We start from the raw sequence: 13,562 nt of genomic DNA on the forward strand, positions 1-13,562 counted from the left end.
TCTGTGATCCTAAAGTATATTCCAAAACACAACAACAAGCCTCAAAGCCTTTTGTCTTAGTACCATATAACCAAACCCTATAACCCATATGGAATTCAGAGTGCTCCAGGGAGACTTGGAGGAAGAGATAGTATTAGACCTAAGCCTTTAAACAATGGGTAGTAGTACATAAGAAAAAATAAGGGGAGATATTTCTAGGTAAGATCCATGATGGGAGAAGAAAAAGCATGAGCTAGAAAACAGCCAAGATTGTTTCACAAAAGTAAACGTCCTAGTTTGGAGAGGGTAGTTTATGTAAGGAGGAAGCTGGAAAGATGGAGATGTTGCTTGGAGTCCAATGGGGAATACCTTGAATATCAAGTTTATGGGGTTTGGCTCTAGGGAATGTCCATTAGGTTGGAAAATGAAAGGATGGAGATTGTGTCAAACAGTGTAGAAATCACAAATCCTAATTTTAAAAATATTGACCTATAAAACTCACAAAACACCTCAAAAAAACATATTTTTTAAAAAGGGATTATAGTCGACCAATATTTAAAAGATACACCTGAGTTGGAAAAAAATTTAGTCCTGCAACCTATCCTGGCCAAAAGCCCTTGTTATGCTTGGAATTAAAAAATGCAGAGAGCTGGGTGTCCGAGTGGAACAATCATAGCCATTAACTGCAAGGAACCTGAAGCATGTTCCTCCACCTGCTGGATGTCCCTCTCCAACCAGCTAGTGTTTAAATGCTTTGGGTGTGAGCGTGTGCTGCTGTCGAGACGCTTTCCCTCGTGTGCAGCTCTTCCTGAATTCATTTTGGGGGGTTTTCTGGGTGAAGATCCCAGACAGGTCGGCCATTCCCTCCTCCAGCTCATTTTACAGATGAGAAAACTAAGTGACGTGCCCAGGAGCACGCAGCTCAGTGTCTGCGGCCGGACGTAAAGGCTGGCTCTCCATCCTCCAGGCTGGTGGGTGCTCTATGTATATGTGTGTGAGTCTACACGGGTGCATATTTATTTATTAACTTTTACATATACTTCATGTCTCCTGTTAGGGAATTAGTTCACTAGAAATAGTGATCGTTGCATTCTCTATGCTTCTATTTTTTACAGTGGAGCAAAGTTTTCTGACACATGAACAATAATATCTGTTGACTGATACAGGCAAATGCTAATAATGCTGCTGTTCATTTCAGGTACGAGGCAATGTTTCAAATGAATTCAAGTCAAAGCTTCATTACCTTATAAATATATAAAGACCTGATTGGTGGGAGGGGGTATCAACTAGGTGGTGCAGTGGATAAAGCACCAGCCCTGAAGTCAGGAGGACCTGAGTTCAAATGTGGCCTCAGACACTTAACACTTCCCTAGCTGTGTGACTCTGGACACGTCACTTATCACCCCAGCAAAATGAAAAGAAAAAGGAAAAATAAGGCCTGATTGAGGAGAAAGTGTTTAAGCATTGAACTGACTGGAATCCAACTCTAAGACTTAAAAGTCTTCTCCCCCTCCCCAATGAAGTTTAACAACTACTAATTACTGGGAACTATTTGCTAACAAAAAAGAGATTTGAGGAAACTCATCCCAAGAGGCCCTTTTGGCAGAATGAGAGTAAAACACACTGAAAATAATGGAAATATATCAAATGAGGTTGAAGGGTTATTGATCGCATGGCCTTCTGGTACAAGGTCAATGACTTTTTGAAAGGGCTTGGACATTATGTGCATGTGGAACACAATTCCATCTGTATTTATACATAATGAATCCAAGTTAAATTTGGATTTAATTTTTAAGTGTCCTGTCATTTAAAAAACAAAAAAAATGAAAGATTAGTATCTTTCCTACATGCTAAAGAATGGACACTTTTTAAAAACCAATAAAAATATAAATTCATGTTAGAAGTACTAGTGTATTAGGAAAAAACCAGCACCAAATGTTGTGCCTGACTCAAGCTCAGCTACTTATACCATGCTAAATCATAATCCTTCTAAGCTACTGCCTTCCTCATTTGCAAAATCAGTGAAAGAAAAAAGAACCTAAAATATTGGGATCAAAATAAATAGTGTATATCAAGTCCTCTCTGAATAATAAAGTCTACATAAATGCCAGCAACTTTTATTATGACTATATCAGCTCAAATATAGTTTAAGCTGCAAAACATAAAATAAATGAAGTACAAACTACCCTGCAAATTATGAAATACTAAGGATATCAATCTAAAAGAAAAAAGAGTAGTACATTCCCTTATGAGCAGCGAGAACTATGTCGGGCAGGGGAACCCAAGGTGGAAAGGTGCCTCCAACAAAAGGTGATTCACTGGGGAAGGAAATTGCTCCAGCGTCTTTGCCCAGAAAACCCCATGGACCAGAAGAGTCTGGGAGGTTATGGGCTACAGAGCCGTGGAGAGTCAGTGACTGGCGGCTTAGGAAAGGGGAAGAGCAATCAAGTTTGTGGTAACAGTGCTTGAAAACTAGGTAGAAACACACCCACAGACACAAAAAACCACACTCACTCCCTCTGTCTCTGTGTATGTCTGTCTCTGTCTCTATCTCGTCCCTTTGTGTAGATTAATTCCTCTAAATATCTCCACCACAACGGGATATTAAAAACAAAGCACAAAAACTCTGTTCTTTAGATGTAACTACTTTCTGGGCCCACCTATTTTTCTTTAGAGATTTCTAAAAGTATTTTTTGCATCTGTGGTATTATTTTATATACATTAGATTCATTGAAAGCAATCTTGTAAACAACTGACTCCTATTACCAAGAGGAAGGCAAGCTGAAAAGACAAACAGCTCCCACGTTGCACAAGGGGCTCCTCCTAACAATCTGGGTTTCTGTTCGGCTACACGGTGAACGCCGTAACACACGACAGTCCAATGTCACTGAACCTGCCTGTGACAATGGTCATTTTACGGAGGTGCACGTTGGACGTTAGTTCAACGCAATAGCAATAATAAAGGTGATTATGGTTACTGTGGTGGGGATACACATTTATATGGAGCTTTACAACTTCTAAAGGACTTTTACTTATAGTATCTCACCTGAAGGTCACCTGACCTTCACACCACACTGTAATAGGTGCTAATGTTTTTACAATGATATATGATTAAACTAATACTTAGAGATTCCCCAAGTCTTCCTGGGACATACAGTTAGTGTGTGAGGCAGAATTCAAAACCCATACTTCCTGATTCCAAGTCTAACAGCCTATTCAGTATACAGCATTTTATCCCAAAAGAAGTTCATTTGGGGAAAAAAAATGAAGGAAGGAAAAAAGTATAGAAGGATGAAAGGAAGAAAGGAAGGAAAGAAGGAGAAAGGGAGGGAAGGAGGGAAGGGGAAAGGAAGGAAAGGCAAAAGGGAGGTTTGAAAGAAAGCAAAGGTTAGAAGTCAACATATATAAAGGACAAGAAGAAAGTACTTTTAAAGTACTGTTAAAATATTTGGATTCTGTTTTGTTGATTAAATTTGGCAAAATTCATTAATTTATAACCATATTCACAGGTATTTCAGGGGTATAAATTAGACAATACAGCTTTCTAAAAGGCACTAATGTTCATTCTATCATCTATTCCTTCTGTAGCAAAAGAATTTGGTTCAAATTTTTTCAAATGTTCTCATGGCTTTAACAATACCCACCCTCTGTTTTATTATCTCAAGTATACTCATTAGACTTTTTTTTAATTAATACAAGTAAAGTTCCAATTTGGCAGCCTGGAGTAGTTAAAAGGAACAATGAAGGGGAGGAGGGTATTCAGTTCAATCACTAACTATATAACAATGAATTCTCTGAAAATTGGTTTTATCATCTGTAAAATAAAGGGGTTATATCATGTGATCCCCAAAGATGCTTCTGGTTCTAACTTTCTAAGAACAAATTACCCAAATCAAAGCAATTTAAAACACATTAGCCAACTTACTTCATTGGCTTTAAAGGAAAATATTCACTTTTTAGAAAAGCAAATGATATTACAAACTAATTAAATTCAAAAATTAAGCAAATGTTTGTTTCTTAGAAAAGCACTATTCTATAGAGTAGCTAAGGAAATAAAAGTTAAATAAAGCAGTCGTGGAGCTCACACTTTCATTAGAGGCATTTGAGATGGGATTACAGGATGGATAGAACTTCAACAGATAAAGAACAGACAGGCTATCCCCAAGCAAAGGGACTGGAGGCAGAAGAATACACATCATGACACAAGACGGAGAAAAATGATGCATTTTGGCTGGACCATCATGTGGAAGGACATTTAGGATCCAAGGGAAGTGATCTGATATCATCCTGGAAAGCATTAAAAAGCAAGTAAAGGAATTCTTAAGTGAGGCAAGAAGAAGCAACTAAAGGAGTGACCTGGGGCTGGAAAGACAGACCGAGAAAAAGGAGTAGAAAGTATGTCTGAAAGCAAGCAGAGAGTTTTTAGCTACAGAAAGTGGCCGACAGTTAGGAAATAATGCAAAGAGGTCAAGAGGGAAAAAAAAAAAGACTTAAAAAATTTTTTAAAAAAGCTAAAATTTTATAATTACTAGGTCACAGCAATCTTTGAAATAATATTTCTCAGTAGGGGAAGAAAGACATCTAAAAGAAAGAAGATAAGTCGCAAGAAGGCAGGGGTCCTCAAACTTTTTAAATAGGGGGCCAGTTCACTGTCCCTCAGACTGTTGGAGGGCCGGGCTATAATAAAAACAAAAACTTTGTTTTGTGGGCCTTTAAATAAAGAAAGTTCATAGCTCTGGGTGAGGGGGATAAACGTCCTCAGCTGCCGCATCTGGCCTGCGGGCCATAGTTTGAGGACCCCTGAATTAGAGGAACATAAATACACATCTTTCTCAAGAGAGGAAAAGAGAAATTAGTGGATAAATTCAGGCAAGAGACATCTTTCTTTTTAGAGTAGAGTAATACAATCTAATTTGAAGGTAGTTATGGAGCTGGCAGGAAGAGAAGTAAAGATAAAAGTCCAGAAATCCCAACATACAGGTGATAAGTAACCCCAAAATCATAGCACAGTTTTAAACTTTAAGTAGTTCAGATTTTTGATATTGACTCAATAAAAACTTGTCTCAGTAAAACATACACAAAATAACTTTATACTGTTGGGTAGGCTTGGTATTTCATACCATACAACAGAAACCTCTTCAACTAAACCATGATTTTCCTCTTTGCCAGAGAAGCTGTTGCTATGTTATAGCTTTCATTTGAATGCTATAAAATCTAATGCTGTTATCTTCAATATCATGAAATTCTCATGAAGGTTAAGCAATTTATTTGGAGAACATTCACTTTGTCCCAAGTACATAGGGTGGGAATTGAGGAGATATCCTTCATGTCTTAATATCTTCTTAATAAATGTCTGATTGTCAAAATTTCCTGCTATGCAATATATAAATCAGATTGCTCCTTAGTTTCTTCCCTTCTAGTCCTTCCCTACAGTCATATTTTTCTGGCTTCAAAAGGGACATAAACAGAAACAATTACATTAAAAAATTTACAAATCAACTTTGTCACCAGTTAGCTACCTTTCTGCCATTAAAAATGACTGATGAAAATATAGTTTCAAAACATGGTCTGAAAAAAATAGGTTTACTAACCTGGGGAAGGGAAACAAGTACAAAACTTAAAAAAAAAAAAAAAAAAAAGAAAGAAAAGAAAAGAAAAATATCCTGATTATTTGTTCAATATAATTATCTTCCTTTGTGTTTAATGTAATTTTAAAAAGCATCTTGGACACTTTTAGCATTATTATTTTATATAATTTTTTAAATCCTCTCTAACGTATTTTAAGAGCATGATTCTGAGACGGGGTTCAAAGGCTTTAATAGACTGCTAAAGAGGGTTTAAAAAAAGAAAAGAAAAGAAAAGAAAAGAGAAAAAAAAAAAAAAACAAAGTTAAAGACCTTAGGGCTAAAAGACAAATCTAAATCTTGTACCTCAATGAAGTATAAAACTATTATCAAAGCTCATGCCAGAAAATTAACTCTCATTACTTTACAGTTTCTCCTTGTATGGTGCAAAAGATGTTTTCCAGAAAGTTTAAACTCAATTAATTAAACTATTCTGCTCTCACTTGTCTTAAGCTCTTAGTAAAACTTGACAAATTATTACTAAGCCTAGATAGAATATCCCTTAAATGAATCAACCTCATAGGTGAAAGATATTTTATGAGGCTCACCAGTATTTAATTATTGATTGCAGTTGATGACTGGCTGTCTACAATTAGGATATCTCAACATCTTAAAAACATTAAACTTTTGTCATTTTCCCACAATGGAAACAGACACTACTTTGCCATTCGAATCACTGTAATCACTTCTTTTCCTTTCCAGATTTCCAACTATGAAGATATCTTGTATACTTCTGCCTTATCCCTGTGACTGAACATCTGGAATGGTAGAAGATATGAGGTCAATTCATCTTCACTTAATTTTTTTTCTTTTTTTTTTTTTTTTACTTTAAAGATGGCATTTCAAGCTTGAGTTTCCATCACTTTTTTATTTTGTTTCTTGTCCAATTTCTGTAATCACGCAAATATCTAATAAGACTTTCAATATTACACAGCACTGCTCTAGATGCTGACAACAAAGACGGTTGGTAGCCCAATGGATAAAGCACTGGCGGGGGTGGTCTGGATTCAAGACCCGAGTTCATATCCTGCCTCTAATACTCTGCCTTAATTCAATGGAGAAAGAAATGGAAAACTCCATTATCCTTGCCAAGAAAAACCTTAGTGGGGTTCACAAAGAGTAAGATATGACTGAACTGGACAATGGAGGATGAGAGACACAAAAGTAAATGAGACAATGATCTGCCCATAAGAATGATAGACATAAATTTTGCTGTTCATTCATTTCATGTCTGACTCTTCATCATCAGCTCATTTTACACATGAGTAAACTGAGTCCCACTTGGTTAAGTGACTTGCCAAGAGAAGTGTCTGAGGTCAGATTTCAACATAAGGTGAGCCTTCCCGACTCCAGGCTCAGTGCTCTGTGCACTGGGCCACCTATTTATATCCGTAAGTTGGCCTGAATGCAAACTATAATTAAAACAGGAGAGATATAAAGTGCTATTGAGAATCTGCTTAAGGGATTCAGAAAATGCTATGGATTAGGTGGCTTCTCCGTGGAATATTAAAGAATGGGGAAGGGGGGAATAAGAAAACAAATGCAAAGTTCATATAGCGATACCAAGGTAAGAAAGGGTAGGATGTGCAGGAAGGACCGGTCTTGTCTGAGAGCACAGAATCATGAAAGGGGAAAGTATCATGGAAAAGTGGAAGGGAGTCTGATAATAGAGCACTTTGCACAAAGTCTGTGAAAACCAGCCTCAAGTGGTCTTTACTCTGCAGACCATTAAAAGCTTCTAAGTTGGTGACTGAGCCGGCAAATCAGGAAGAGCAATGTGGCAGCAGAGGGAGGAAGGCTGGAGAGATGATGGCAGCAGAAGCCGAGATCTAGCAATGGGATGGAGCAGAAATGGAGCAGAGAATTTCAGGATGAGATCATGTTTCGAAACTTTACATTTTCATTAGTGACTTTAATGGCAGAAAGGCAGCTAACTGGTGACAAAGTCGAGCGATTTGCAGTTTTTAACTTAATTGCTTCTGTTTATATCTCTTCTGAAACCAGAAAAATATTACCATAGGGAAGGAATAGAAGGGGAAAGAGATAAAGGGTGACATGATTTATATATTGCATAGCAGGGAATTTCACAATCAAGGTCACAGAGACAGAAGTAATTGTCCCAGCTCACGTAACTCATAAAGGAAGAAAAGCCAAAATTCAAATACAACCCTTTGATTATGACCCGATACTCTTTACCCAAAGGAGGAGAAAACAGGAAAAGCTGTTCCAGAGGTAAGAGACCCAAAGACTCAGGAGCAAAAAGGTAGAAAAATAGATAATGATGGTTGTTGAGTGAATGGAGAAGCCACTAAAAGTTAACCAAAAAAAAAACCATTTAGTTTCCACTAAAGAGGAAAGAACAGGTCTGGGGAGAAAGCCATGCTCCCTTTTGGGTAACGTGGAAGAACGAGTTAGCCTTTGTTTCAAAAAAATCAATACCCGTATTACCACTTGTATAATCAGTTCTTAAAAGATAGGAAGAAAAATAAGAAAAAGCTAACCCCAACTGCAGAGGAGCTCAGCTCCAAAAAGCAACAAGCAGCCTAGGAGACTCTCCGAGCTGCTGCAGTTCCTCTCCAGAGCGTTTCTGGTGGTCCGGGAGCCGGGCAAGCTTGCCTGCTCCACCCAAGCCAGCTGGGTCCAGACCCACATCGGTGCTCTCACTAAGCTAAAGGGAGCCTGGCTTCTCTCGGGGCGGCACAAGCTGGTTCCTGTGCACAGTGCTGACAAAGGACAAGCCAGAGACGGACAGAACCGCGCCCCTCACGCCACTCTCGCCTTGGGTCCCCAGACAGTTTTCCCCAATAAAAGGGAAGACAGGAGCCAAAAATGCCAGCTGTCTCTGTCAGTGGAGCTCTCCGGCTCTCTGCTGTGGTGAACTTCACCACTACGGAGAAGGTAATTGCAAATTTCTTTCCCTACCAACCCATGCTTTCAGGGAAGCATAATGACTCTAACCCACACTGGGTTCTTAATGGACATTTCTTCCCTACTTCTCTCTGCAAATATTTTAAAATATATTTTGAATAGTTCCAGAGAAGTATTTTTCCCCAAAAACCATAACTCGATCGTAAAGTCCCAAGACAACAGCACATTCTTCCAAACAGTATATCTTCCAAAGGATGGAGCACAATATCGAGTACATATTAGGTAAAAAAAATAAATACTAACTAAAAAAAAAAAATCTTTGAATATTTCATCTTTGTTTCATGAACTTGTGATTCTCAAAGTCCAATTTATTTTTTCAGAATTTTTTTTTTTTCATTGCTCCCTAGCCACTCCAATCCTCAATTACCTTGTATCTGGATGACAGGCTCTTACTAAGACTCCTCGCCTCCTGTCTACACCTGCACTTCCTCAAACACTATCTCCCAGTTACTAAGTGACAGAAGAAACTACAAAGTTTTAGTCAGTTTCCACTGTTCATTTTGAAATTCTAATAAGCTTATCAATCAATTTTCCTCAATTGGCAAATTTGATAAATTGGATTTTTGCCTATAATTTTTTTTTCTTTTGACTTTAATCACATTTTGCTCTCGTGATTTTCTCTTTACCTTACACATTTCCTGGAGAAGACAGGTGACTGTAGACTATATCTAATTTTTATTATTCAATCATATATGTTGGATATCTCTAATTCATAGTATATTTCTATATCTATAGATATATATGTATAGAAGAACTAAATTCAAACCTGGCCTCTATAATTATAAGCTGTGTAATCCTGAGCAAATCATTTAATCTGTTGCCTCAGTTCCTAAAACTATTAAATGGGATTGAAATACCCACCTAACCCCAAGGTTATTATAAAGATCAAATCAGATAATATTTTTAAAGTTTTGTTTTGTTTTGTTTTGTTTGCATCGTGCCTAGTACTTTGGATTGTAAACTCCTGTACTGTTCTCCTTTTTATTGATTGTACCTCTATCACTTAACACAGTGACTAGAACATCACAAGCACTTAATAAATGTTTATTGAATTGGTCCACAATAGAGACTATAGAAATGCTTATTCTCTTCCCCTTGGATTACCTCCTTTATAAGTTAATAATTTCTTTATTTCAATAAAACAACAAACACTTATCAAGTTTCTAGGGTGTGAATGGAAGCAGTAGAATGAAAAGATCATTGGTACCCCTCAAAGAGCAAAGGAAGTCAAAGTCAGTCCATCAGTTGGCAAGCGTTGATTAAGTGCCAATTATGTGGCAGGCCACGTACTAAGTGCTGAGGCTCCATAAAAAGTCAAAGGCAAGGGGCTCATATTTTAATGGGAGAGAAGGGGAAAATAAATGGACAAATAAGCAATGTAAGTAGAGAACATTAGAAGAAAAATGTTGGAAGTGAATGTGGGGGGACAGAGGCAGTAGTGTGGGGACAAATGGATAAGTATGGGGCAGATAGGGTAGTGTGGGGGCAGATGGGTTAGAGAGAAGAAAAGGCACTTGCAAAAGGTGAGATTTGCAATAGGATGAGGAGGTCATAGAATATTTTGGGATACGAGGGAAAGACAGTGAAGAGGGCTGAGTCAGGAGACAATACATGGGTGAGGGCAAGAAAGTCTTGGACACTTGGAAGATAGAGCCTGAAGAGAAGAGTTAAGACTCATTTAAGTTAAGAAATTAAGAAGGGGTTAGATTATAATGAGGTTTAAAAAGCAAAGGATTTTAATATACACCAAGACTTTAAATTTAATGTCATCTTGATCAGACACAGGCTTCCCTTTATAAGTGTCGTCTCACTCGGGGTAAGGGGAAGGAGGGGAAAAATTGGAACAAGAGGTTTTGCAATTGTCAAAGCTGAAAAATTACCCATGCATATATCTTGTAAATAAAAAGCTGTATATACATATAATATATATATAATTTAAAAAATAAAATAAAACAAATTCCTCAGAAATAAATAAATAAATGTCATCTCACTTTATCCCCACAACAACTCTGGGAGCAAGGGGCTACTCCCCCCACTTCCTAGTTAAGGGTACTAGAGGGGCAGAGAAGTTAAGTGATTTAATATCACACAAGGATTCTATGTCTGAGGCTACATTTGAACTCAAAGCTTTTCCAATTCCAGGCCTACCAAGCCCAACTAACTAAATCTATAGTCATTTAGTGAAGTAATCAGGTATATAGGATATTATTACAAGAAGAGAAAAGATACCTTCGATCATTTTTTTCTCTGTAGACAGCTTAGCAGCTACAGTTGGAAACTGATATAGAAAGTCACAGAGAAAAGTAGAATGTGAAGATTCTTGAGGTAATCCACTTTCACAATGAATGTCATGTGTGGGGAAATCTATAAAGAAAAAGAAGAAAATAATGTGCTTTTTTTTATAGCCAAAAGGTACAAAGGAAATGCAAAAATTTCATAAAAACCACATCATATTTATTATAGAGATATATGCGTATTATACTACACGCTGTTTGCAAGTATTCCAGTCATATTCTAATTGAAATCTAATTTTTATTATTCAATCATATGTATTGGATATCTATAATTCACAGTATATTTATAGATCTACAGATACATATATATACACACATATGGCATATCTCTACTTAATCAGTTATATTTATATTACTAAATTATATTTACTAAAGTTATACTATATTACTGTTATGCCACACTCTATGGGTATGTGTGTGGATATATATATATATCCATACACATTTTTAAATATACACATATATATATATATATGTATATATACTGTATATAATTATGTATACATAGACATATAATATAGTTATATTTACATGTCTACATACAGACATACTATATATATGCACATACACACACACACAAATATTTTATATATCTGTAATTCAAGGTAATTTGCTTCTTGAACATTTTCCTAAAATGAAAGAATTACTTTGGAAAATTTTTAGTCTCAAAATTAAATTTTGGTGAAAATGAGTAACTTTACTTACAAGTAATAGGTCACTACCTTGGCCATTCTTTATTTTTCTCCCTAAATCATACAAATCAATAATAAAATTGATTAAGCACTTTGCGCCAGGCACTGTGCTGAGCTGTGAGCATACAAAAAGAGGCAGAAAGATCATTCCTGCCCTTAACAAGCTTACAATCTATTGGAAGATTAATATTTAATTCTATCTTAATATCATATTAAAATGACAAATGCACAGAATTAAAGATCTGAGAAAAATAAGACAGATGAGAAAATAACATGATGAATGAAAATTTACCTGAGAATTTATTGTGATAGAGAAATTCCATTTGCAGACTTTGTCCAGCCTTCTTAGCTAGTAAGTAAGGGGTGCTGTAAACAGGATCTCCAGTTGCACACATTACATCAGCTCCACTAAATAGCAATGCCATTGTTTCAAGAACATCTGGTTTAACTACCGCAGCACATAAGGCCTGATCAATAATAAAAATTTAAGTGTATATATAAAATTTTAGAACACATTAAGCTCATCATACAAAACCAATGATCCATTTATTTTTTTATTCTCAAAAGCAACAACTGCTTGTTGTCGATAATGGTTAGTTCTCAATAAATTATGATATTAAAATATGAATGATGTCTAAAAGCCACAATGACAAAAAGCATTCTTTTCCCAACTAAATTATACTATGCAAAAAAGAGTTATTGTTAGCTTTCAATGTACAATCCCCTACGGCAAAGATGATCAGGTTTAAGTAACAGATAATCTCTCAAATACCTTATACTTATTGAAAAGTTTTTTTTCAAAACCCTCAAATGATTGAAATTCTGAGGGTTGAAAACATTATAAGTAGAATAAGGATGCAATTTTATGTAAAGATAATCCAGAAAGACCTAAATTAATTGACCTATTTTCTTTCCCTATGGTTCTATTATATTCTGTTTCCCACTGTTATGGTGAAAATGAACAGCGTTCCATCTCAAAGTACCGCAACACACCAGCTTAAACAAAGATAGCATCCTGTTTCACATTCTTCTCCTGTATGAATTAAATCATTACTAGAAGTTTGGATTTAAAAGAGCCAAAGACATAATGTGGAGAGGAAATTTCACATTTCTCCTTTTTAAAACTGTCTGTAAGGGTAGAAAACAATAAAGACTGAAAATAAAGACAAAAGAAACAGAAATGAAAAGTGTCACCAAAGGAAAGAGAACAGAGGTAAAGACATGAGGACAAATTATGACAGTACAGAAGTAAAGATGTTAAAATAGTGCAGAGACTACTAAACAAATAACATAAAACTAAGGATCCTATAAAAAAAATGAACTGTAATTGGAAATTAATTGCCATGTGTCAAAAAATATGCTATTCCCATAGTATAATTTTTCACGTTAGCTTAAAACATGATACATCAATCCCATATTTCCAATGGCAAATAAACTAAAGGAATGGCAAATTAATGAATGAGAACACTGCAGGGATTAGCTGATGAGGAAGAAAATTAACAAATGAGTTTAGCTTTTCAGATAAATCCGTGGCATATGATGAATTTTACTTTTCACAGAAAAAAACAAAAACAAGAATAGTCATTGTTTATGTATTTGCTAATTCTTTAGCCATTTTCATCATTGGCTTTTAATGCTCAGAACTACTGTAAGATTAAGGTCTGCCATTCAGCTTCAATGTACAGGTTTTTAAGGAACTTTTTTTTCTTTAACAAGGTCTAAGGCAGTTGAAAAAATGCAATAATTTATTTTTCATATGTCCTATATTTATTCATATAAATAAATTTATTTTTCATATATCTAGTATTCCTTGTCTTGGCAGACTTGATATATATTATAGATAGATACAATATGATTCAGGTATTTATTATTTATACTCAAAATTCCTTAACCAACAGTAAGAATTTAATGGTTAAAAATTAAATTGATAGAATTTAAAAGTATAAAAATGCTACTTTTTCCAAATAACTCATAAGTAGCTAAAAGTAGTAGTGGGTGGATTAATTAACTTTAGACTGATACAAGTATATGTCTGCCTGAAAATG

The 13,562-nt window shown here is 35.7% G+C and overlaps 1 protein-coding gene across 1 annotated transcript in view; it reads right to left on the bottom strand.

The window, feature by feature from the left end:
- The window catches only part of ARAP2 (ArfGAP with RhoGAP domain, ankyrin repeat and PH domain 2), a 220,798-nt gene that overhangs the window by 99,936 nt on the left and 107,300 nt on the right, over positions 1-13,562 (bottom strand). The window contains exons 16-17 of the mRNA XM_051967002.1: positions 11,810-11,984; positions 10,761-10,895 (exon numbers count right to left, since the gene is read on the bottom strand). Of these exons, the coding sequence (XP_051822962.1) occupies positions 10,761-10,895; positions 11,810-11,984 (310 nt within the window). The remainder of the gene's footprint in view (positions 1-10,760; positions 10,896-11,809; positions 11,985-13,562) is intronic.

The sequence above is a fragment of the Antechinus flavipes genome, chromosome 6 (assembly GCF_016432865.1).
Source record: "Antechinus flavipes isolate AdamAnt ecotype Samford, QLD, Australia chromosome 6, AdamAnt_v2, whole genome shotgun sequence".
In the NCBI taxonomy this organism is placed as follows: domain Eukaryota; kingdom Metazoa; phylum Chordata; class Mammalia; order Dasyuromorphia; family Dasyuridae; genus Antechinus; species Antechinus flavipes.